The sequence below is a fragment of the Electrona antarctica genome (genome assembly GCF_951216825.1).
Source record: "Electrona antarctica genome assembly, chromosome: 20".
In the NCBI taxonomy this organism is placed as follows: domain Eukaryota; kingdom Metazoa; phylum Chordata; class Actinopteri; order Myctophiformes; family Myctophidae; genus Electrona; species Electrona antarctica.
The window spans coordinates 23,739,328-23,766,397 of record NC_136801.1 but is presented as its reverse complement, the minus strand read 5'-3'; the positions used below and the strand labels follow the sequence as shown (position 1 = coordinate 23,766,397).

Genomic DNA, 27,070 nt, shown 5'->3' with positions numbered 1-27,070 from the left:
AGTTGTAAACACCAAGGAAAGGCTTTATAACCGTAGAAAAACAGAGCGTGTTTGGTAGAAAAAGCACAAACTGGAAGAGAAAGAGAGATTCCTGAAGGTTCACTTGACGAGTCAACGGGTTATTCCTGAACTGATGTGAAGTATGTGTGTGTGTGTGGTGTGTAGGTCACGGTGTGCATGTGCGTCAATGCGTGTGTGCATGTGTAAGGCCTTTGAGTAGTTGTTCCACAGAAGGTAGAAGTAAGAATCAGGCCATCTCCAGCTCGCGTTCAATCCCTACGTACTTCAGAGCGTCCGCCTGACTGTACCTGTTGGAAGCAAAAGCACAACATTGATTTGATATCGATTGTGTGTAACCAGGGTGAATGTCATACATGTTAATAGAGCCTGGCCGATGCCAATCCCAATTGTGGAGAGCCCTAGCTAAGCATGGACAACTAGCCTGGAAACCAGACGAATCTGCCAGTGGAAAAAAAAGAAGCCCTCGGCAGATTTGGTCTAAGTTGTGAGGGACCGACCAATCAGGGCCCAGTATGCAAATATAGGCCACGTATAGAGCGTCGCAGTCCCGCCTCCTACCCTGGACCAGGAAATGAAACCCAATGCATTTATCCCATAGACATTTCTTAAAGTATTTATTTAAAGACGGTTACGCCGCGGACAAAGCCAACTCGAGTCGTGACAACTCATGACAACACAAACAATATTTTGGACCAAACAAATAATTACAAAGAAGAAAAACAACAAAAAAAGTGTTGTAACCTGCCGTTTTTTTCTTCTTTCTAATTATTTGTTTGGTCCAAAATATTGTTTGTGTTGTCATGAGTTGTCACGACTCGAGTTGGCTTTGTCCGCGGCGTAACCATCTTTAAATAAATACTTTAAGAAATGTCTATGAGGAAAATGCATTGGGTTTAATTTCCTGGTCCAGGGTAGGAGGCGGGACTGCGACGCTCTATATCACCAGATATATGTTTTGAGGAGTGCTAGGTCTAACAATTGAAAGCTTGCCATCCTGAAAAGAAAAGAAAAATATCTGATTTTGCATAGATTTGCAAAACGTTATCCTACGATAAACTTTATCCTACGATAAAGCAAAACATATTCTATGGTTTTGGGTCTGAGTGAGAGGCTAAATCTCATCAAATGGTCGTCCGTAGCTCAAATGCCAAAAAGATAATGGGCCTTGATTTGAAAAAGGTTGAAAACCACCTGGTGTAGTGTGCAGAGTCAACTGACCTGTAGTCAAAGAAGAGTTCCTCCCCAGTCTGGATAGCTCTCTTAGCAAAGATCCCTATTCTGTGATCTCCATTCACCATCATCACTACACAGCAGAGTCAATCAACACATTATTCTGTGATCTCCATTCACCATCATCACTACACAGCAGTCAATCAACACATTGTCAACTTATTAACAGTGACCATTCATTATTAGCAGTGACACATGCATGTAGTCAGGGACGTAGCTGACCATTTTGGTTGCCCTACTCGTAGGATATTTGTGCTGCCCCCCTCCCGACGAGAGCGATGTGTTTCCTCATGCAGATCGGCTATTTTTTGCCGTTTGCGAGGACGCACACAGGGGCGCTCGTAATTACGCGGCAGAGCCGCAGAGAACATTGTTATCATGAGGGTCGGCTTGTCACTTTTTGGCACATTTTGTTGCCTCCCTCGGCGTGTTGCCCTACACACAGTGCGTATTGCGCGTATACGTAGCGACGGCACTGTATGTAGTAGCCTATATGCTATAGATTATTAATCAATTAACCAATTGTTCCCTTTTCTGGTCACGTTGTGATGAATTCAGCATAAACGGCGTGGAGTCCAAAGAATTAAGTACCAATACGAACAATAGGACTTAATCCAGAAGTTTACATTTCTACTACAAATCCTCATGTTAGTGGAAGGTCAACAGTGCTGGATTTACTCCAGAAGCTGCAATAATTCAATCTGTCCTATCTTTCATTCATCATTCAATCATTCATCATTTTATTCATCGTTATTATCTGATGATTTCCTTTGCTCTTTATGGTGGTAGGCGGCAGGCTGTTGTGAACAGGATCTACCTCTGGCTTCAAGTGTCTAAGAATTTCATCATCCTACATGCTTACTGCGAACTAGTTTAGCAGATTTTTGGCCAAAAGGATTCTTGTCTGTTTAATTATCATGATGTTTAATGTAACTGATGTTAGGACAGCAGAGTCACTGCCCATATTTCGCCGCAGGTTGAAAACCCACCTCTTCAGGAAACACTACCCTTCCTCTCTGCCTGACCTACTTGTTGTTAACTAGTTGTACGAACGCTTGTTTTCTATTGTTGTATTGTTTATTGGATCTTGTTTAGTCGATACACTTAATTGTTTTAGCCCATGCTCATTTGATTTAGCTTTTTTGTCTCATCTGTTTAAGGAAATAGGTAGCTGATATATTGCACTTTTACCTTAGCGCTAGGTATACTCTTGGTTGCTTGTTTTTGCAGAAAATGCACTAAAGACTTCTGGTGATTAGTAGTTTTTGTTCCCTACCTATGTTGAATACACTTATTGTAAGTCGCTTTGGATAAAAGCGTCTGCTAAATGACTGTAATGTAATGTAATGTAATGATGTTTTTTTTGTCTTTATGATAGATGACTAATTGATAACACATTTATTTTGTAAACAAAGACTATATGTTCAGAATTCTCACCTTTTGCATAGCAGTTGGGGTTCACAGAATGGTTGGCGAAGCGAATCTTGTTGCCTTTTCTTGTGGCATCTACAACAAAGTCTGAGGAGAGGAGGATCAGCAGCACGTAAACATCACCTCTCTGAACAACTCTGTGGATTTACCTGGCGCTATAGATTCCATAGTTTATTATTTTTTTATTTAACCTTTATTTAACCAGTGAAAACACATTGAGACTGCGTCTCTTTTACAAGTGGGAACTGGCCAAGAGGCAGAGATAAAATTACACTTCAATGCTACATCGTCAATGTTACATTTTGGACCAGCAAATACAAATCCATAATACACCTCAAAGTACCTATGAATAAATACAACAAGTCACCAAAGTCCTACTTTTTAGTAGCAGGGCAAAATACACAATATACACGATCTGAACCGACATAATAAATATATAGGCATGAACATAGGCTATACATATCCAAACATGTGCAGGTGTTGGACTGTACATCTAAGATGATCCTTTTGAAACTTCTCAAGGGAACTTTCAAAGCCAATTTTAGTCTGGACTGTAGATCGTTCCACGATCAAGGGCCAAAGAAGGCCAGACATTTTTGTCCAATTCAGTTCAATAAAATCCGGATAGATAGATAGATCACTAACTGTGTGTGTGTGTGTGTGTGTGTGTGTGTGTGTGTGTGTGTGTGTGTGTGTGTGTGTGTGTTACCATTGTTGAGATTGAAGAGGAAGCTGCACATATATTTGTCGTAGACCTTCCCTCTGCGGTCTGCCTCATCCTGGGAGATAATCTGATCAAACAACAACGTTACAAGCGTTAATAATTTTATTATACATAAAAAGTGAGTACCAGTATAAGTATCCTACTGATAAGAGTACCAGCTGAATCCTACCTCTCCACAGTACTCTGATATAAACTCATTCTTCTGAACGGACTCCTTGATAAAGATTCCCCATCCAGCAACATCCGATGGAGCAAGGAGCAGGTGCTGAGAGAGAGCGAAAGAGAAGAGATGGATGGATGTTTGAAATGATTGTGGTAATGAGTTTAGGTCATATGTGTGTGTGTGTGTGTGTGTGTGTGTGTGTGTGTGTACCGTGTATGCCACAATTATTACATAATCGCCTAATCGCAATTATTTGAGATAATCGCATAATCGTCAATCGTTTTCATGTTGAAAGATGTCCATACACTTTCAAACATTTTTCAAACAAAGCAGCAATGGTTCATCTACAAGCTTACAACGTCACTTTGTGACATGTTGTATAAGCTTGTAGTAGATCAACTATTTCTGCCAGTTTATACATTTTTTGGAAAGAAAACATTAAAAAATGATTAAATTCGTCATATCTGCCCTGTGCAATTTTTGATTACGAAGCCTAAAAAGCAGACAAGAAATACAAATTGCAACACAACACATTGCAACACAACACGATTAAATTGTTAATCGCCATTATTTGTGTGACAATTAATGGTCAACTTATTATATATTATTTGTAATTGTGACAGCCCTAAGAGTGTGTGGGTACCTTTTTGGCTCCTCTCTGTATAGAACAGTTCTTACAGGAGACGTTCTTGCTGTCCCAGTGCTCTGCGGCTCCACAGGTCAGACACAGGTCAGGGTCACATTCCCTGACCGCCAGGTAACACGGACACTGTTTGGTGTTACACTGAGCCTTACACCTGCAGCCCGGGAAGCGGTTCTGACCTGTATGCACACACACACACAGACACAATTACAATCTTATTATAACTACGTATAATAACAAACTAGCCAGATATAGTTTAACACATTTAGGCCTGAAAAAATGTTCGCTCTGAAAGAATATATAATGGAATGCAAGCTGATATATAATGACTTGAGTCATTTCTTGTTTTTTATTACAAAATGTTTTCATATGATCGTGTCACACTGCGGAAATAGCATCTACAAGGTCACAACTTGTGTCATCCTGATGTGCTGTGAGCTTATAAATCTCCTTTTTGTTTGACTATTTTGCATATAAGAATGCAAACCAAACCCTGTAAGTGGCTAAGCAAAACAGATAAATACATTAATAAATAAGCAAAGCAATAAAAAAAAGAATTGATTATTCATTAAAAGCTAACCTGTAAAAATGTTTGATTTTAAAATTTAAATTGTTTCTATCGCGTATAAACCTCGTTATCTCCATATTTGAACTGATAAATCTTATAAATGACTTTGTCGTAGAAGAGTGTCAAGCAAAAGTATTGAACATACTGTAGGTGATCTACAAGTTCACAACCAACCATCACCCGCATGTGTTCTTACTTACACTCAGAGCTGCACTGACAGAACTTCTCACAGAAGTTCTGGGCAGTGACGCAGGGGCAGGACGAATCACACGGCTGCCTGGGGTGGTCACATGGCTGGTAATTATACACGTGATTGGACGAACCATCTACATGGTGGGGGGGGGAATACAGTATGGTTGTTAGTTAGTGATAGTTCATCTAGTGCAGTGATAGTGCATCTAGTCATGTGCTGAGTGCATGTCACTTTTCATTCCAAACAATAACTGGTTCCACTAAAACTAAGGTTTTGTGTTCCCTACTAAAGCCAAGCTATGTATAGAAGTCAAGGACACACTTTTCACGCCATAGCACGCGTCATAGACGCACAGGGAGGCCAACTGGAGACAGAAGTTCCATGGAATGCATTTAAGTCAATGAGAGTCAGGTGGACCAGCTTATGACTAAACAATATGGTTTAATGATTGCAACAGTTATGGGTGATTTTTTGATGTGCACACTAATATAATTTTATTGAGGCATCTAAAGAGGACAGAGTACATTTCTGACTGGGTAGTATGGACTGTTTTGATTATTGGTATGGGTCACTGTCAGTCATTTCTTTGTATAGAGCAGGGGTGGGCAACTGTGACGATGGCCAATATATTTCCACACTCACTCCAGAGGGCCACAGTGCATATTACTGTCGTAGCATAAATAGCCGATCTACAAGCTCAAAACACGTCGCAATGTGACACGTTTTGAGCTTGTAGATTTTTGCTATATTTTAATTGAAAACCTGAATAATTTTTTGCTATTTTTGAATTGGAATCCTGAAAAGTAACCTTTTTATTGAATTTCAAATACATTTAGTTACAGTTATGTTAACTTTATGAACTGTTAACATAACTACATTGGACACAAAAAGACAATAACATTTTAATACTAGTCATTAAGTACTAGTCAATGTAGTCATTTAATACTATTCAAGAAGTAATTAAAGCGGGTTTGGAATTGTAATCAATACTATATCAATATTCTGATATTAACATGTGGGCCGCATTAAGTGAAGGTGGGGGCCGCATGTGGCCCCCGGGCCGCCAGTTGCCCACCCCTGGTATAGAGGGTATGCATGTGACATCATTATCATATTCGAAGTTATGCGGGAACGCCTACAGTACTGCGTGTCAAAAAATGACTTTCTGGCCTTGACAGCCCAAACATCCAAACAGAAAAGTCCTTCTGATTGCATTAAACGACGTTAAACTTACTTCGTTTTGCCACTCACTTTCTGCATGTGCACGCATACCCTCTATACTGAAGTTATTTGCCATATCTGCCCTGTGCAAGTTTTTGTTTACGAAGCCTAAAAGCCAAACATAATCGTCAAGAAAATCGTCATGACAGCTCAGGACAGGACGTAGCAGTGACCTCTGACCTTTCTTCAGCTGGATCTTCCTGCAGTGAGTTGCCCAGAGGCGGTGCTTCCTCTTCTTCTTCCTGGGGGGCGTGTCCTCGTCTTCGGCGGGAGCGCGGGCGATGATGCTGGACTCCTTAACCCTGAACTCATACACCTGCCGGAGGATCAACAACAATTAAGGCCTTTTCACACATAACAGAATGTTTTATTTGGTCAGTCTGTTTTTAAGGCACGCCCCCTGCCAAAAACACATGCATGAAACAGTTCAATCCCCCGAAAAGAATGTACTTGTCAGGCGGCAATTTAGTTCAATCAGGGATGCAAACTATGTAGGGTAAAAAAAAAGACAGAGCTACCTGACCGCCCCACAACATATATAAAAAAAGAATAGGAAATCCAATTTTGTGTTTTCAGATCAATAAGATACAGATAAACATTTTTCATTTATTTCTTGAGTTAGAAAAATGTAAAATTGTCAAATGGGCAGACACTAGTATAACTACATTGTTATATTTAGCCCATCCATAAGTAACTGTTGCACAAGAAGTGCATCACTTTCCTCAAATTGTCTGATTCTGAAGATGAGTGGTGCCAATTTGAAACAAAAAGATCTGCATTAGAAGAATATAATAACCAGTGCTGGAAATTGATATAATGTATTAGGACCTTGCACTGAAATCTGTGCAGCCGTTTCAAATTCAGTACCATTTGAAAGCCAATCTGATTATTTAAATGTTTTTTGTTTTGTAGCTTTCGCCTATATTTTATATTTTTTATAGAGGGACAGACAGTAGGCTGACAGGAAATGGGGAGAGAGATGGGGGAGTGACACGCAGTAAAGGGAGTCGAACCCACGGCACACTGCCAGACTTGCGGCACACTGCCAGACACTGCCTGGACCGCTGAGCCACGGCCCAGGCCCAATCTGATTATTATAATACAGATAAACATATCGTCACAAATCACACACACAAAAAAGAAAACACGGTTTGGTGTTTGATTCCGGCCCACCTGTCTGCAGGTCTTTGTGCCTATGAGCCTGGCGATGGCGCAGTAGTTGTCGTAGTACGTTCCTATGAGGACTCTGAAGAGGGACGCTTCAGCGCCGCTCCAGTCCACCGCTTCAGCTTCACAGGTCAGCTTCAGCTTCACCGGAGTCTGGCAGCGCGAGTTCCCTTCTGGACAGACACGCGGAAAGACACGTAGAGGGATAATTAGTAGGAATGTCCCGATACACTTTTTTCGTTCACGATCCGATCCCACAATTTCTGTGTTAGCTGATACCGATACCAAATACCGATACCAGTGTTGTGATCTCGTGTTGTGTTTATAGCTATCTAGCTATACATCTCGTGTTGTGTTTATAACAGACTCCTCACTCATATGTGCACGTGCAGTTTGGGCAACTCCAAAGCAAACTCCACATGCCCCAACATTTTATTTACCTGCCATAGTGTCAACCCCTTACCCCTGTGTACCGATATGACCCGATAACGATACAGTATTGGGACATCTCTAATAATTAGTAACAAGAGCATGTATTAAAGCTAAATAAAATATCACGACTGAAACCACATGTAAAAGGACCCCCCCACACACACACACACACACACACACACACACTCTAGCACTAGTTTCCTAGACAATCACAATATGTAAAATGATGTTTTAGTAATATTGTTCCTGCTGTTCTACACACTGCCATCCAGATGAAGAAATCACAGATTTAAACCTTTGCTTTTATGAAATATCCTAGACCATTATGTTTTTATGGAAGATGCTTCTGAACATATTGCTAGTAGTTTGACCACTTCAAATGCTCTAATCTTAAAATAACCGTAAAATAGCCTAATATCCTAGCTACTGTTGCTGTGCAACATGCTTCCATAGAAGACATGATGGAATCCAAATGAGTCAGTGGCAACTGAGAACTTTAATGTTATTCCAGTATCTGAAAAGCTGCCGATTATATACTACCAAAATTGCTGGTATGATTATTGGCGAGCATGCCATTCCGATACCACGTAATGTCTGTGTGCTGCATGTACAGTATGCGTGTGCGACTGTGTGTGCACCTGAGCTGCTGGTGTTGTCATCTTTCTTGTCGTCTTCGTCCTTGTGGTGATCCTCGTCCTTTTGGTCATCTCTGTCCTTGTGGTCATCTCCGTCCTTGTGGTCATCTCCGTCCTTGTGGTCATCTCCGTCCTTGTGGTCATCTCCGTCCCCGTCGTCGTCGTCGTCCTTGCCTCCCTCTTGGTCGCTGTCCGTGTCTTTGGTCTCGGAGGAGACCGTGGTGGGCGTGCTGGGGCGGCTGTTGCCGTTGCTGTTGGGCTGCCGGCCGCGGGAGCGACGGCCCACGGCGCCGCTGCGCTTCGACGGCGTCTTGGGCCGCTCCGCCACCACATCCGCAGCAACGTACTCTCTCACCATCCCATCCTGACCAATCAAGAGCTCAGGGTTTATATAACGTTTAATAATTGAATGTTGGATTCAATTTATAGCATTCAAATTATTATTAATGCAAGCTTTGTATTCCCAAAAAGGGTTACTTTTCAAGAAAAAAAGAAAAAGACTTTATACTCTTGTATAATGGTAGGGCACTAGGAATAGAATTCAAATGCATAAATAAAAGTAACAAAGGGAGTCTACGAACGCGCCTCAAGCCTGGAACGGCTGATCCGGTGCTTCACAGGTACAAGGACATAAGTTGCAGAAGGACGAGAGGACACTGGAGCAGCACGGACATTTAGAGCCTTTTATTAGGTGCTAAGTATACCTTGCGGTCTTTATCAGAGTCAGTGACGTTAGTCGTTCTGTATACTTAGCACCTAATAAAAGGCTCTAAATGTCCGTGATGCTCCAGTGTCCTCTCCTCCTTCTGCAACATAAATAAAAGTTTTTGTTTTTGTAGTTACAAACCTGGACCAGGTACATGTAGCACTCGATGCCACATGGTTTGCTGTCCACCAGGTTCTCCATGTTCTTACGTTTGTACGTGTTGGGGGTGGCGTGGAACGCTGCAGGAGAGAGAGAGAGAGACAGGCAGAGAACCAAAAATGTAACAACAGAAAATACATCTGGCCTTAAAGGTCCTTCCTTACACACCGGGAGTAGGGTTGGGATCCTTGGTTCGTACAACATTTCAACCTTTACTTTATAATGGATCCCCATTAGCACTTGACTAAGCATGGCTATTCAGTGGGGTCCCACCTAGCCCTGGTCCAGTGCTTACAGCGAGTCTCTCACTGACGCCCTGCCGGACTCCCATCCACTGCTCACTAGCAGCTTTTCCCACTGCGTGTGAGGGTTTACAATTCCCCGAAAATAAACAAAACGACGTAACTACTCACCGAAACAAAGCCTGCTAGACCTTGGTAAAAGTCTATTCTCAAAGCTGGGAAGTGTCTCAGGTCCCCAGCTTCTCTAAAATGCACTTTGTGCCATTTTAATAAAGCAATGTACCGGACAGAGTCATTTCTTCTACCACGTCATTTGCGGGTTTTGCCTGCGCCGATCTGGTTGGATTCATTTTATTTAATGACTAAAATAGTGCATTTTAGAGAGAAGCTGGGGACCTGAGACACTTCCCAGCTTCGAGAATAGACTTTTACCAAGGTCTAGCAGGCTTTGTGTCAGTGAGTAGTTATGTTGTTTTGTTTATTTTCGGGGAATTGTAAACCCTCGCACGCTGTGGGAAAAGCTGCTAGTGAGCATTGGATGGGAGTCCGGCAGGGCGTCAGTGAGAGACACTGGACCAGGGCTAGGTCCCACCCAAAAACACATCATACACAACGAACCACATACAACAGATAACGCACAGACAGACAATAGTTCACTTACAAAAGTGAAGAAATACATAATGTTGTATATTTCATGATCAAAGGAAGGTCACAACTCACAACTCTTAAAGTTTTGCAACAAATCAGTTTTTTTCCCCCATTTCTTCAGCATACTCAAATCAAATTAACTAAAATAATGTAATAATAATAACAGTTTACAGTATTGCGTACATAGTATTGTAGTGGTTCTCAGTCCAGAGACCGTCTGGGTTACTCGAGGGGCTTCCAAATGGACCCTTACAGGTGTGTAACTGTATCGTACAAATGGAACATCCTCATAATTATGGTGGTTCTTGAAATTGCTAAAGTTTTAGAACCATTGGTAATATAATTTTAAGTCAAAATACTGTAGAAGCTTGACAGTGTGCTAAACCGGTAATCTGGAAGCGGTTCCAAATGTGATGGAACAGATTTCTGTTCCTCAATGTTGGATTCGGTTCCGGATCTTGAACCTAACTGGGAGCGTTCATTTTGTGATATTAATTTGCATTAATTTAAACTGCCGTTTGTCTTATGAGAACACCCACTCAGAAGGTGAATATAAATAATCTCTTACCTCAACGTGGATAAAGGTGAACGAAGCATCACTAAGATAATAATTTGATGTGAAACATCAGCTGATGCATTTTCAGATGCGCTCACAGTGTCAGAGATTAAAATAGGGTGCATTTTGCATCCCAAAACGCAGTTTATAGGTAAGGGACGCAATAAAACAATGACCTCTGCATCCACGGGATGCACTACTGTACTACTGTACTGTTTTTTATTCTAGTTTATTTTGCTAGCTTTAGTTATAATAATCATTTATTCTGTTTTCTACATGAATTAACCACATTATAACCATATAAAATGAAATGGGAGTTAAATGCTGCAATTTGTAAAAATGGCAAAATATGACTCCTAACGTGGTTGAAGTGGGACTCATAAAATGTCCCTGGGACTCATTTCTAAAAGACCATCCCGGGACTCATTACATTGAAAACCTATTTACATCACTGCAGTGTGTAATGAACTTAATCCGTAACACTCGCCCTGTTAACGATGCCGGAGATTAGCTGTTCACAGACGGACACACGGACGGACGGACGGACACACGGACGGACGGACGGAGTGCAAAACATACTCTCTCCCCATGCCTTCGGCCTGGTGGAGACAATGATGGGATTTCAAAGTATCGTCTTTCGTCTGTAATGTTTGTAGCCTAGTGTTGAGACAGTCACATAATGAACTAGAAAAAGTGCCCTTCTGGGCACAGGTCTCCACCAGGAGGATAGGACTGTGTGAGATGTTTGGCAAAATGTTTAGGATTAATATAAACATAATATAAATGTTCCAAAAATGTGTTTTGCAAAAATCAACCTGTTGGTGGCGCTATAACAGGCCAATGTGAAAAGGGTGGGATATATTCCTCAGCCTAGTAAGAAAATGTGTGAAAGATTTCACATAAATTGCATGCTGCGTTCATGATTTGAGGCTTTTGTTCAAAACGGGGCAATCTTGCAAACTGTGAAAGCTAATTATAGCCAATTAGGATGGAATATGAAATATCGGACAGATCCGACTTGAGCACATGACCATAGAGATAGTGTGTAACGATTTGTGAGATTTTTGGACAGAATCTGGAAGAGTAATATCAAAAAATGTGTTTTACAAAAGTCGGCCTCCTGGTGGCGCTATAAAAGGCAGATGCGGAAAATGCAGGTCAACGGTTTGTCCTTGGCCTCTAGGGAGTGTGCATGCAACGTTTCACGCAGATCGGTGCAGTTTTATGTAAAAAAGTGAAAAGCTGCCTCATGGTGGCGCTATAACAGGCCGTTCTGGAAAATGTGGGGCAGAGGTTCATCGTTGGCATCCAGGGAGTGTGTGTGCAAAGTTTGGCATCGACCGGGTTAACGGTGCCGGAGATTAGCTGGTAACAGACGGACGGACACACACACACACACAGACACACGGACACACGGACGGAGTGCAAAACATACTCTCTCCCCATGCCTTCGGCCTGGTGGAGACAATGAACTGCCTATATTTTATGTGTCCAACAGATGGCGTAGTTTCACGGGAATTAACATGTATCATGTCTTATATCACATCTCCTTGTAAACGCTCATTCGGAATTACCATTTCCCATGTAAACTCGCAGCAATTTTTTTTACTTCGGATGTATTTTATTCGGAAGTATTTATTCGGAATGATCAGCCTGCATGTAACCGCGGCCAGTGAAAGGGAAGAGAAAGGAAAATGAGAGAGAATTAGAGAAAGTTAGATATTAACCCGGTCGATGCCAAATTTCGCACACACACTCCCTGGATGCCAACGATGAACCTCTGCCCCAAAATTCCAGAAAGGCCTGTTATAGCGCCACCAGGAGGCCGCTTTGTGCAAAACAAGTTTTTGGACAGTACACCTACAGATTTTGTCCAAACATCACGCAAATTGGTACACAGTCTCTCTAGAGCCATTCAACGAAACGGCTCTTTCAGATTTCTCACACTCCATCCTGATTGGCTAAGATTGGCTTCCAAAGTTCGCAGGAGTGCTCAGTTTCAAACAAAATGCTGCAAATCATGAACACATCGTGTGATTTCCGTGAAATTGCGCACGCACATTCCCACTAGGCCGAGGCAGAAATGCCATGTGAACATTTTCAACTCAGCCTCATGGTGGCGCTATAACTGGCCGAAAAGTGTTTTTACCTCCAACTGCACGGATTTGTGGATAACTTTGTATGCCAACTCCCTAGAGGCCAAGGAAAAACCTTGCCTGGAATTTTTCACATCTGCTCTTTATAGCGCCACCAGGAGGCCGACATATGTAAAACACATTTTCTAATATTACTCCTTCAGATGTTATCCAAATTTCACACAAATCGGTACACATGCTCTCCAAAGTCATGTGATCAAGACGGGTTTGTTTGATTTCTCATAATCCACCTTCATTGCCTACGATTGGCTTCTAAACTTTTCAGGAGTAGCCCGCTTTGTACCCGTTTTGTACAAATCGCCACAACTACTCAACGCAGCGTCCGATTGCGGTGAAACTGTGCATGCATATTCCCACTAGGCTGAGGAAGAAATGCCAGTTTTCAAATCAGCCTCATGGTGGTGCTACAACAGGCCAAGCCGTGTCTCTCACACACACACACACACACACACACACACACACACACACACACACACACACACACACACACACACACACACACACACACACACACACACACACACACACACACACACACACACACACACACACACACACACACACACACACACACACACACACACACACACACACACACACACACACACACACACACACACACACACTCTCCTGGTGGAGACCTGTGCCCAGAAGGGCACTTTTTCTAGTTTCATTCTGCAGTAGCTTTGAGGCTGCTGGTTGGATAGGGATTATGTTTACTGTCTTTTATTCCCCTCCCGCTGCGGCTCCCCTTCTCCGCAGGGAAGGTGATCATCTCGTTTTTATTTGTACTTTATATCTACAGCACGGCCAGGGCACGCAACACACTGATTATTATTGTATCAAGGGTCGCTCGTTATTTTTGAGAGAGAGAGAGAGAGAGAGACTGTTGAACACACACACACACACACACACACACACACACACACACACACACACACACACACACACACACATCGTGTCCCATCTGTGGTCTTGTACATCGCATAAAGCATATAATGCATAGCTTATCTGCACAATACACCATCGCCGCATCATTATGGCATAAAGTAGGCTACAAATTGGGTGTTTAATACTAGATTGATTGCAGCTGCAATCAATGCAATTAAACTTCAAAGCCGTTATGTTTCATGACGTTTTGGTTGCAACTTGGAATAGGCAAGTTATAGCCTATAAAAGTTTAAAGGGATAGGATGGACATTATAGCGATAATAGCGTATTCTTGGGACTGTGTGTGTGTGTGTGTGTGAGATTACTGAACAGCGGACTGACGGCATTTCGTCCTCTCTCTCCTCCGTCTTTCTGTGAGTCCCCCGATGCATTTAGCCTACAGTAGCATGAAGCATCCAGATACATATAGGCTGGCTATATAACCTATAGGCCTATCAAACATGTTTGAAAATTATCAAGAGTGATCATCAACTCGGGACGGTTGGATCTTTGAACACTCACAGATCAGAGGGATCATCACCACTGCTGCTGCAGCCTGCTCCACGTTTTTTTGTGTGGATTTCGTGCATTTGCAAAATGCACAAAATAACGCGCTCTATGTGCAAACTCCTCGGCGCGCCTTGGATATGAGCGCATTGGAGTTGGAGCGCCTTGGAAATGAGCATGCTCAGAAAGACCAGAATGAATTTACATCCGAAGCAGTGTATACATGAGTCCAATTTTCTTTCAATCGCATTGAACATCGGAATAATCCGGTCAGTGACATCGGAATGGTTTTTAAATCGCATCGAGCATTTTCATTCGGATTTAAGTTTTTGTAGGTGTTTACATGACAACGTTTAATAGGATTTAACTTCTATTCGGAATTAAGAGGGGTTGAAAGAACTCATGTAAACGTACCCATTGTGTCTTTCCTTGAATCTCATCTCTAACACAGACGGATTTGATCTGGTTAAGTACAGACAGCTGGTCTCTGACCGGAAGTAATTTAACGCTCATTCATCTACAGGAGAACAATGTGTGTACTAACAAGGAAGGAAGGAAACAGTGTGTGTGTGTGTGTGTGTGTGTGTGTGTGTGTGTGTGTGTGTGTGTGTGTGTGTGTGCGTGCGTGTACTAACGGTGCAGGAAACAGTCGTATTTGAAGCAGCGTCTACAGAACAGCGTGTGGAAGGAGTGCAGACTCTGTTCCCGCTGAACGGACTTGGCGTTGGGGCCGTCAATGTTCGGCGTGCACTCCGGCGGCAGAATCCCCGGGAGCTGCGGTTCCGTCAACTCCTTGTACCTGACACACACACACACACACACACACACACAAACACACACAAACACACACAAACACACCAAACATTACAGAGGTTTTGGCAATTGCACGAAGAGGTTTAATTTGGCTATCGTGTTGCATCACATGCTGAGCTTGTAGATCGGCTATTTTCAGCAAAGATATTTAGTGTTCCGGCTCTCACCAGTGTAGAGCCTTGAGGGACTCCGGCCAACCAAGAACAGGGTTTAAGTGGTTAAAGGGTGATTTGCTGTGGTAATGATGTGTGAGAATGTGTATATATTCCTGAAGGGATCACTGCCGACCCTCTGCTGTCAGCCTGCTGTATTTTAGGCTTTGTTATTTATTAACACACTCTGCCAGGTAGAGTATGTTAATTCGGGTTAAAGTTGCAATTAACTAAAAGGTTACAGACTGCTTTAAGGCCCGGATAAAAATGTGGAACAAGCCAGAGTGACTGACTTTCACACTAAAAAAGGAGATAGAGAACCAGAGAGAGAGAGAGACAGGCAGAGAGAGAGACAGGCAGAGAGAGAAAGAGAGAGAGAGAGAGGAACATTATAGAACACTGTACATATAGAAACACTCTACATACAAAACAGTAATTACCTTTAAAAACATTTTTTTTTTTTTTTTTTTAGAATTACTGTACATACAAACAGAGCAACTACCTTTAAGCACTTTTGAAAAACAACTGCTGTTTGTGCACAACCTTACCCGAACCTAACCTTTCCTATGTAGGCCAACTATTTCCGACAGCAAAATGCACAATTCTTATGGTTTCTTTAGAGTTCCCCTCAGTTGCAATGTAATAGCTCTCACACACACACACACACACAATTGAGAGAGAGGTTTACTCACTTCTCTTTGAGTTCCTCTGTTGAGCCCTTGTCGGGGAACATGGACGAGATGGCTTCAAATATCTTGTCTGAAGGAAACTTCTTGGAACCGTCACTGCTGCTTCCACCTGCAGTTCACACACACACACACACACACACACACACACACACACACACACACACACACACACACACACACACACACACACACACACACACACACACACACACACAGAGAGAGTAAGCACACAAGCAGCTGATGTATGTTGAATTGTGTGTGTGTGTGTGTGTGTGTGTGTGTGTGTGTGTGTGTGTGCATACTCTCGTTGCTGACGATGCAGTGTTTGTCAGAGGTGTGGTCCTCCATCTTGTCCGGCATCTTAAAGTCTGCCTCCTCGTCCTCGTCTTCATCCTCGTTGTCGCTGTACTGAGTCAGAGCGCCGACCAACTCCACAAAGATCTCATCGTTGATGAACCCACACTCTGATTCACACAGACACAAAACACACGTGTCATTTCTTTGCAGATTGGTGGCATGAGAGAGAGAGAGAGGGGAGAGAGAGAGAGGCAGAGAGAGACAGAGACAGAGAGACACAGACAGACAGAGAGAGTCTCTTACCTCTGTCTCCATGGACCTTGCCATCATAGTTCTTGATGAGTTCCTCTATGAAGGTTCCATCCTGGTCCAAGATCTCATCTCCCATGTAGGGAATGTTATGAAGAACCGTCTCATCCTCCACCTGACGCAGACACGCACACACGCAGACACACACGCAGACACACACACACACACACACTTAGCAATTATTCTATTCTCTATCATTGTTCTACGTATGGATATCAACAAATTGATGTCGAAATAAGTACTTTTTGTAATCAAGCGTGCAGACTGTGTGCACTTGCGACTTAGAAAGTGGTGTAAAGCAGTGGTTCCCAAACTTTTTCATGTCAAGGACCCCCAAATTGACACTAATTAGCTCACGGACACCCATTTGAAAAGATATGCCAGAGACCCCCATAAGAGAAGATTTTTATGGCTCCAGCAGTGAATCTCAACCCGTTTCATTTTAAGGACCCCCAGTTTGACATGCATTAGTCTACGGACCCCCATTTAATGGCATTTTTATCTCTGGGACCCCCAATTTATATTGTAAAATCAATGTTATTTTAACTCTAAGAGTGTACAGAGTACACTTGTACACTTTCAGAGTTACAGACCCATAATGGTCCATTTGGTTCCAAACTATCATTTAGCTGGGGACCCCCTGGAACTCCCTCAGGTACCCCTGGGGGTCCTCGGACCCCACTTTGGGAACCACTGGTGTAAAGAAAGAAACCTTGGATAAAGTCACCTCAGACATCTGCAGTTCTGCACCCACTCAAATGAGTGTTAGTGTTACTGTGCAATAAGTAACACCTGCACCCAATCACTCAAATGAATGTAACTGTGTTATAACATCTGCACCCACTCACTCAAATGAGTGTAACTGTCACATGTGCAATACTATGCACAATAGAAACCTTTCCAGTGATTCGAGTGCGTGTCGCAGAGCTGCACGTAATCAATGCATTGATTGATGCTCTGTGACACGCCTGCAGAGACCTGTATCCATAGCAACCACCGTCATCAGGTCCCCAAACAAAGCGGGTGGCTGCGTTTCAAATACAAATATTGTATTTTTTGAGTGGTGTAAACCACTCCTACAACTGGCTTTGTTAGTGAGCAAAAAATGAGCATGGTTGCTATGTTCACCCTGTTCACCCGGGTGAACAGGGTTTTTTTTCTGTGCAGAAAAAATGAACATGGTTGCTATGTTCACCCTGTTCACCCGGGTGTGATTTCATTACGTCAGACATGATTTCATTACGTCAGACAGGCTATATAAGACCTTACACCACTCAGTTCACACGGGTGTGATTTTTTTGACTAGAAAGGTAATCTTGGGACCAAAACTCTACTTTCTGCATATCGTCACTGAAAATAGCAAACTCTACAAGCTCACTAAGGGTTGTGTTGTGTGTAAAGCTTGTAGTTCAGTAGTTTTCACCAAATGTTTGCCCCCAGAAAGGTCACTACACTGTGTGTGTGTGTACCATGAAGTTCTGCTGTAACGGTGACCAGGAGTACATGACAGGAACTGAAGCCACAGCGTTCAGCGTCTTCAGCGGAATCACCTGCTTGTTAAACTCTGAGAATCCACTGTCCACAGTACACTACAGACAGACAAAACAAAACTGTGTTAATGAACATTGACATCGCAGAACGCGTGTATGTGTGTGTGTGCGGCGTGCGCACGCGCAACTGCGTGTGTGTTTAATCGAGTGACAGGTCTGACCTCCCTGGTTCCCCGTAGGGACCCGACAGACGTCATGATGTGCACAGGCTGGATTCTCTTGGTCTTCCACTCCTGATTCAAGATGTCAGTCTTGTCCAAGATCTTCTGACGGTTGGTGTTGAACATACTCTGAAACATCACACACACCCAACATCAGGAGAGGACACAAGAGGAGAGCAAGAAAGAAGGTGAGGAATAAGAGAGGTGAGAGGAGATGAAGAGAGCGAAAGAGGAGATAAGGAGAGGAGAGGAGATGGAGAGAAAATTTAAAATAAGAAATACAAAAGGGAGAGGAGAATTAGGAGAGAGAAAGAGGATAGTAAAAGTGTTGGAGTGGAGAGTGAAGCAACAAGAAAGAGGAGACAGAGGAAAGAAAGAAAGAAAGAAAGAAGGAAAGAAAGAAAGAACCACTAATTTTCAACATTTTACTATGTCATTAATATTACCTTAGAGTTGTTGTGTGGAAATAATAAAGTTCCCCATTCTGTGTTGCCTAGAACTGGACATTATGAAGTACCGTAATTTCCGGACTATAAGCCGCTACTTTTTTCCCATGCTTTGAACCCTGCGGCCTATACAACGGTGCGGCTAATCTATGGATTTACAGCTAACGGCCACTAGGGGACCTTCTAAATCTATCTCTATGGCCACCTGCGGCTTATAGTCCAGTGTGGCTTGTATATGCACACATTTGTTTTTTCCCCTAAATGTAGCTGGTGCGGCTTATATTCAGGTGCGCTTTATAGTCCGGAAATTACGGTACATCTCAGTGACATCACAAAGATGTACTTCGTAATGTTACTGATCACGTTTCAGAGTTCCATTAAATTTTAAATTAAAATCGATTTTTCGATGCAGTTACTATATCGTTACACCCCTAATACACACACACACATGTTTTTTTGTGGCTTTCGCCTTTATTTTATATTTTTTTATAGGAGGGACAGACAGTAGGCTGACAGGAAATGGGGAGAAAGGCCGTCGGGATCGGGAGTCGAACCCGCGGCACACTGCCAGGCTGGGTTACCAGCCAAGGTGCCTGGACCATTGAGCCATGGCCCAGGTGTGTTTTCTATTCTAACATTGTCTCCCCCCTCTGTCTCTGCCTTGCTTCCCTCCCTCGTCACCAAAATATTGCATAGAAATTGATGCAATAGCCAGTTAAACTCTGCAATAGTTTATAGTGGTCTACGTCATTCATGCTTTGTTGTTGTTTCTCTGGCCTTTAATCATTTCCAATGTGCATTCACAACGGACGGATAAGGCAAGGCATGGCAGTTTTATTTCAACAGCACATTTCAACAACAAGGCAATTCAATGTGCTTTACACAGAACATCAAACAAAGCAAACAATTATACTGTTTTATTTTTATATATATATATTTTTTATTTTTTTCTTATTTTTTTTACATTTTTTTATAGTGCATAAAACACAATAAGTAAAAGAAAAATAACAGATACGGTGCAGAAGAGAAAGAAATACAACAGCTCAATGTTTACAATGACAAAAATAATCACTTCGTTTGAATCACAGGGAAAAAGCTGCTGTTTTTCAGTTATTTTATGAATGTGGAGTGTGTTGTGGCTCGTTTAGATAGACGAGAGGCTGGCGTGAGCGTTTGTGCTGAGTTTAGGCAGTACACAGACCCACGGTTCTGGCTAATGTTTCAAACTCAGTCAGCGGTTTGGTCATCGTCATTGTAAACATTGAGCTGTTCTTTTATGATTCCTACATGGATTTTTTTGTGTGTGTCTACGTTAACAAATTGTCGACAATTTGTTGTCTGCATGGATAGGGATGCTATAGAGGGTTCACGTGTTTAAAATCGGTGTAAATGTGAGTCTCGGGTTACAGTTAGTGTCAGTTACCCACCTTGACCTCGTCAGCCCGCCTGAAGCGTTTGAGCTGCCTGAGCCTCATATACTCTGACTTGACCCTCCTCTTCCAGCAGCTGGGCCCCTTCTCTGATCGCTTCCCTGTCAGCACCATGTTCTCCCTGAGGGGACACACACACACACAGGGTGTCAGAATCATGGGTGCATGGATGGAAAAATTTAACCAACGCCTTTGGTTACGTACATTTGTACAGTGTGTAAGTGGTGAAAATGGACTGAGCTAGAGGTGATTGGCTCCAAATGACTATCAGTGATCTGCAATTTACAGGGAGAAAGAAACCGATCTTTCATGACATCTAAGTGGTATAAAAGTCAATCAGATATATAGTATAATATCAGTTTGCATCTTTGTGACAGGCCTAAAACATTCTCCCCTTCCTCCCCACTCACACAGGAACAGTTTCTTTTTTTGTGGCTTTCGCCTTATTTTATATATTTTATGGAGGGACAGACAGTAGGCTGACAGGAAATGGGGAGAGAGATGGGGGGAAGACATGCAGTAAAGGCCGCCGGGATCGGGAGTCGAACCCGCGGCACACTGCCAGACTGGATTACCAGCCAAGGTGCCTGAACCACTGAGCCATGGCCCAGGCCGACACACAGGAACAGTTTTGACATATAATAATTTTGGAAATATCCAAATGTTCCCCTTACGCACAATATCGGTAATTTATCGGCCAATCGTGAGAAAAACAATTGGTGATCGGTCCCAAAACACCTCTAGACTGAGCATTTATTTTTGCCTGTTTAGAATCTCTGCTGCTCCAGCGTCAGAGTATAGAGAAGCAAGTAAACAGAATAAACAAATACGAGTGAAAGTATATTTTTATGAATCCCGTCACTCAAGAGAAGATAGTGGATGGACAGTTGAGACTGTTTTACAGAGGCTAAGCAATGCCAGATTCATGTTATAGAGTCCTAGCCCACCAATTAGATATTTAGACCAATTTAACTCGTGAGAAAACAAACAAAAATAAACAAAAACAAACTTTTTGTTAGATTAAAGAAATCAGAAATGCACATGTAAGAAAAAAGAAAAGAAAAAAAAAGAACATGTATTTATTATAATCATTTAAAAGTCAGGACACATCAGCTACATAACTGGAAAAAAAACTGAAATCATCAAAATAAGTAAAACAATGGCCAATATATTGACCAAAACAATAAATGGGTCTGGCTCTGTTTTGTTCCACAGAATGTTGTTTAGGATGGGTTAGGCACGGGTGGTTGAGTAGACAAACTTTAGTAAACAAAATCCTGTGTGTGACAGACCCTGGCTTCCATTTTTATTTTTTAAACTTAAGTTAAAGAATTTTGCTCGGATGATGGATCTGGTCAGTGTCTGGATTTAATTGCCCCCTTCCATGAGCACCGCACACCTCATAAACATCCAACTACCGATTCAAACGCAGAAGGTTTTCAAGCCAATCCCATTCCCCTTGTGTCCGTTGGGAATATACTGTACACAATGAGCTCAGGGAACATCTAATTAATGTACCGCTCTGTGGTCACAGACAAGACACGGTACGCCCAGGCCAGGCATAATGACAGATTCTCACTTTAAATCACACATTTCTTCTGCTCTCATACATTCACATTGCAAAAAATGACTCATGATACTGTATGATACAATGCTAAACCGGGGGAATTCCCACACTTTGAGACCCTGTCTTTATTCTTCACTTGGTTCACAAGTCTAACAGGAAGCATTACTCTAACTTCTCTGTCGCTCGTTTCCTCAGAAGCAGAAGTAGTCGATAATGCGTTATTTAAGGCCATCAACTTTCAAGCCTTATTTATTATACTTAGTTAGTTGCAAAGCTCTACAAGCTCTCAGCGTGAGTCGTCCTAAGGGGCTGTCAGTCATACATGCTCCTGTTGCTGTGACAGATCAATATATTTATATTCCAGATCGATTTAGATCGAATCGAACCTTTACCTTTGGATCATGTGAGTGTAGCTGAAGTTGAGTTGGTTAGAAAAACATAAATCCAAAAAAAAAAAAAACTTTTATTTAACCAGTAAACACATTGACTGCGTCTCTTTTTCAAGTGGGAACTGGCCAAGAATACATTAATTAGTGTGGTTGCCCTGACAGCGCAACCAGACTATTGTTATTGTAAATGAGCGATACTTTCAATAACATTTTGAATACTCGACTTCTACTTTATCGATACTTTAACTTTTTCCATCACTGGACAGAAGACAATTATGCACACCTGCTGTCACCTGCTCTGTCCGATCTAGTCACTCCAGTTCTATGGTCACTCAGGCGGAGGTTATGTAATTCGATGGAGAACACCAGATTGATCCATTTTAAAAACAGAAGGAAGGGAATATGCCATTAGTGTCTCTTTGCCAATGAACAAATAGTACTCTACCCTCGAACTGGCCCCGTCCAATCACGCCGGTCACCGTGTCCAATTTCCTGTGAACAGACGGGACTGTCAGGAATTGGCAGTGGTAGATGGTAACTAAAGTACATTTACTTGAGTACCTACCACACACACACACACACACACACACACACACACACACACACACACACACACACACACACACACACACACACACACACACACACACACACACACACACACACACACACACACACACACACACACACACACACACACACACACACACACACACACACACACACACACACACACACACACACACACACACACACACACACACACACACACAAAACCTGTGATGTGAATACTAGAGCAGACATTGAATGTTTACTGTCTCTCTCTCGATCTCTCACCACTGGCACCTAACAGTATAGGCAGTGGCACTCTAGTCTACGCTGGTGTCAAGAGTTAAAAAGTATATTTATACCACCAGCCAAGTGATCCAGGCTACAACTCAACTGTCACAAATGCTCATCTCACGTAACGATAATGTCACCTGGGGTAAACGTTTACAATTAGACAATGTCTGGTCTGGTGGTTCTTTCCATAATTATTTCTCTCGAAATGATCTTACTGTCACTCAGTCAACCGACCCTATCAAACTGTCAAACAGGCACAGATTACAGTTGTTCCGATACAGATACTGGTATCGGTTACTCGGGCCGATACCACCCTCAAGTACTCATACTCGGTACCGGCCCGATACTTTGACCCGAGTACCAAAACATCCAATTGACACTAGGCTGAACGAATGCAACGGGAGCAAGTCTGACCCAACACTGCAGCAAATCGCCAGAAACAGCCGATCTACAAGCATAAATGACAACTGACAAGTGTAGATCAGAGATCCATCTGCATCTATGAGGAAAAAGGGGGTCAAATAAGTCATGCAACAAAAATAAAAAGTACTCGTATCGTTACTCGGTATCGGCGAGTACTAAAAACTACAAAAATTAAGTACTTGTACTCGGTCTGAAAAAAATGGCATCGGGACAACTCTAGCACAGATGGGACGCTACTACGCTAGTATGAGCCTCAATCCAAATCATACACACAAACTACTTTAAAGAGTTTCATCGCTAGATGGAATGTCATCTTTTCTTTTTGAGTGGTGCAACCACTCCCTTACAGAGCTATGTGTGTGGGTGGCTGGGTGCGTCCGAGCACGAAAACAGCATGGTTGTTTTTCACCACCTGTGCACAACCTAACACACACACAAACACACACACACACACATATTAACTGTATATATGGTCCCACCGGTGACCCCCACACGGAGTTGCACCACTCACTTCACACGGGTGTGATTTTTTACTTTCATAAATGAAATGGGAATATAATATACTGTAGCCGGTATATCATATTCCAGTGTTGTTACAATGATTAATACATTAACATCAATACACCTTTTACTGCTGCAAAACAATTAATAACAAAAATGCATCTACATGTTGGTTTGGAATTTGTAGTATTTATTTCAAGAGCTCATGTTAATCAACAACAGAAACAGCATGAAAACATGTCTCCATGTGTGTTATTTTTGACTGTTTACTTTTGGATCACAGATTGTGCCTTTAGCCAGATCATCACTATTCTGGGGTCGAACATTTTCCCGAAAATAGCACTGTGTATGGCTATTTCCAGCGAAGAGATTTGGCGTTGAGGGGAAAAAGGAGAGGACCCAATAAAGACCACCCCCGGGGGTCCACCGTCCAAGTCAACTCAAAGTCAACTCAAAGTATAACTTAGGTTATAAATGGGCGATTTGGATAAACAAAATGTTTGTTAAACTTTAACGGTTAAGGCACTATATTCAGATCCTCATTGATGTAGTCTACGCCTCTACGGCACGCCAATGAGGATCAGAATATAGAGCCGTTTAATACATCATTTTAACAACAAAGAAAAAAACCAACACTTGCGCTACCTGAACCGTTAAGGCTCATTCATAGTCTGGATTTTCTGTGGTGAGGTGACCACCGAACTACAACATGACGTCACAAGCCACGGTGAAGAGCAAACCACCGCCACCGCCCCAGCCCTTCCCTCTGTTTTTACTCACCACCGCTCAACGTTATTTCAGCTCCGGTGGTCACCTCACCACCGGAGCGGTGGTCACCTCACCACCGAAAATTCAGACTATGAATGAGCCTTAAATTAACCTTTCTTTCAGTCTCACTGTCACAAGACAGCAGTGATGTCGTGAAGAATCCATGGATAAATTCTGTTTACAAACCTCATCAACACTAGAGCGCATCATCACTGAACATGTGATCATTACAGCCTTATCAGAGAACACAGTCTGAGTGCCATTTCAATGTTTGAATTCATCTACATTGTTTAAATGTATTTCATTGTACAAAAGCTTCAAATTACTTGGTTGAGAAGGAAAAAGTGAACAAAGTGAAATTGCAATTCAAACTGTATTCCTTTCATGTTGTGCTTTTCTTTTTCAATGTATCTGCTTCATTTCATCATTTTTGTATTCTTTATTTGAATTGTACACCGTCAGAGTTACATTAAGGTAGGTAGAAACTAGGTAAGTAACAAGTAAGTACTTTAAAATTAGGTTGTCATCGGTCAGTCAGACAGGAGTCCATAAAGAGACATAAAGAAATATACAAGACATACATAACAGGGGGAAGGTGCATGCCTAATAGACCCAACTCAAAGTCCCAACAGTAATTTGACAACTTACTGTTTTGACATGACTAAAAAAGTAAATACTTTGAAAGGAACACAATGATCAAACAAAACAATCACACCTCTAGTTGAACAACAAAGAAACTTAATTGAAATACAGCTCATGAGTCCTTTCTTTAAAGGAGCCAATTATTTTACAACAGATGCATTAATACAGTGTGTGTGTGTGTGTGTGTGTGTGTGTGTGTGTGTGTGTGTGTGTGTGTGCGTGTGTGTGTGTGTGTGTGTGTGTGCGAGCGACAAACAAAATCATTTCACTTACGTTTGAAGAGACACTCGGTCCTCATCCAACGCACTGCTTCAGCTATGCAACAATAATAATAATATCAATATAACAACACAGATTAATGAATTGCTTGTTATAGTGAACACACTGTTAGCTCGTTAGCTATGCTACTAGCTCTTGGTGGTTCTTCTTCCAACAGCCGGCACATACAACACACAACAGAACCCGGCTCTGTTCTTTCTCCTCCAGCCAGGCTCCAGCTCGCGCGGCTCTCCTTTCTCCCGTTAAACCGGTGTAAACTCCGGTTTAAAACGCCGTTTATTGTTATTACCGGTTAAATAAATGTTTAATGTAATTGTAATGATATTGTTTCCGCCTCGGTAAGGATTCAAACGTCTCTCTCCTCCTTTGCAAATAGTGTGTGTTCTCGACTCGCGGACTCTCCTCCTCCTCTCTGCCCAGTGCCTACCGGCTACCGCACGTTCAACTATACTTAGGGTCGATTCACCTCGCAGGTCGCAGTTCCGGCCTAGGGCGAATACGGAAACGGTCTGCACGTGCGCCACGTGTGTGTGCGTGGAAACGTGCCGGATACGGTGGGCGGGCTCTGCACCCGGACGTCGGCGCCGAGCGGTAAATAGAAACGAGGCTTCCCGCAGGTGCTGCGGGGAGCCCGGTGACGCGGGGCCGCGTTCAACGAGCGCCAAACGGTTGGGTCAATCGGCGGCGACGTTGCTCAGGAGTGTCACTGTGCGCCCGCGCGGTTGGTCGGATCGTATCGCGGGGGGTTGACCAATGGGCAGCCCGCGCTGACTCAGGGGCCCTAGAACAGGGGCGGGGGGGACATGTGGATGGAGACTCTCTCCCTTTGTTCTCACATTTATTAATATACCAAACATTAAAATGCATGTACATAGTCAAATTGTGTTGTTAATTTAACTCTGAAAGGGTGGATATGGAAACAATGGTTTCATTTTGTTCCATGTGCACCCACCCTCTCAATCAACTGATGTTCATATGTATTACTTTAATATTTAATAACAACAATGATTATTATGACATCTAAAATAACCAAACATTGACATCAAAACATCCTTTGTTTAGTGCTGTCGTATTAAAAAAAGATATGTTTCCCAACCACAACAACCCCTAGTACTATGTATTACCAAATAAACCTGGTGACCTCTTGAGATCATAATCTCCTCCACCTGCCCCATGCACTACAACAGCACGGAGGAGCTCTGCAGACAGTGTGTATATGTATTTCAATAAAGCTGCAATTGTCTGTTCCTAAAAGTACAGAGGCTGAAAGTCAAGTGGGCTTCGTTTGATGAATGAGATTTTTGATTTAGCTGCTGTACCGTTTGTACCTTTTGGTTCAGTTGTAGGGGGGTTGTACCCGGCAAAGGGTCGTTGAGTTTGTAAAACCCCTCCTTTGCTAAACGTTCATTGGCTGACAGCCACGAAGTCCATCCTCTTCTACGAGCTTATGGGCTGAGAGCGACGAAGGAAGGCTCCCTT

At 42.5% G+C, this 27,070-nt stretch overlaps 1 protein-coding gene across 1 annotated transcript; it reads right to left on the bottom strand.

Annotated features, from left to right (window-relative positions):
- On the bottom strand, nucleotides 1–26,018 carry ezh2 (enhancer of zeste 2 polycomb repressive complex 2 subunit). Its single transcript, XM_079490097.1, has 19 exons — nucleotides 25,586–26,018; nucleotides 20,177–20,300; nucleotides 18,304–18,432; nucleotides 18,062–18,181; nucleotides 16,587–16,707; nucleotides 16,289–16,450; nucleotides 15,990–16,095; nucleotides 14,968–15,131; nucleotides 9,276–9,373; nucleotides 8,432–8,792; nucleotides 7,368–7,534; nucleotides 6,375–6,510; nucleotides 4,981–5,106; nucleotides 4,213–4,391; nucleotides 3,576–3,671; nucleotides 3,392–3,473; nucleotides 2,689–2,769; nucleotides 1,240–1,324; nucleotides 1–308 (listed from the first exon to the last, which is right to left on the bottom strand). The coding sequence occupies exons 2-19, from the start codon at nucleotides 20,291–20,293 to the stop codon at nucleotides 248–250; spliced, it is 2,391 nt and encodes a 796-aa protein (XP_079346223.1). The 5' UTR covers nucleotides 20,294–20,300; nucleotides 25,586–26,018; the 3' UTR covers nucleotides 1–247.
- Between the last annotated feature and the right edge of the window lie 1,052 nt (nucleotides 26,019–27,070).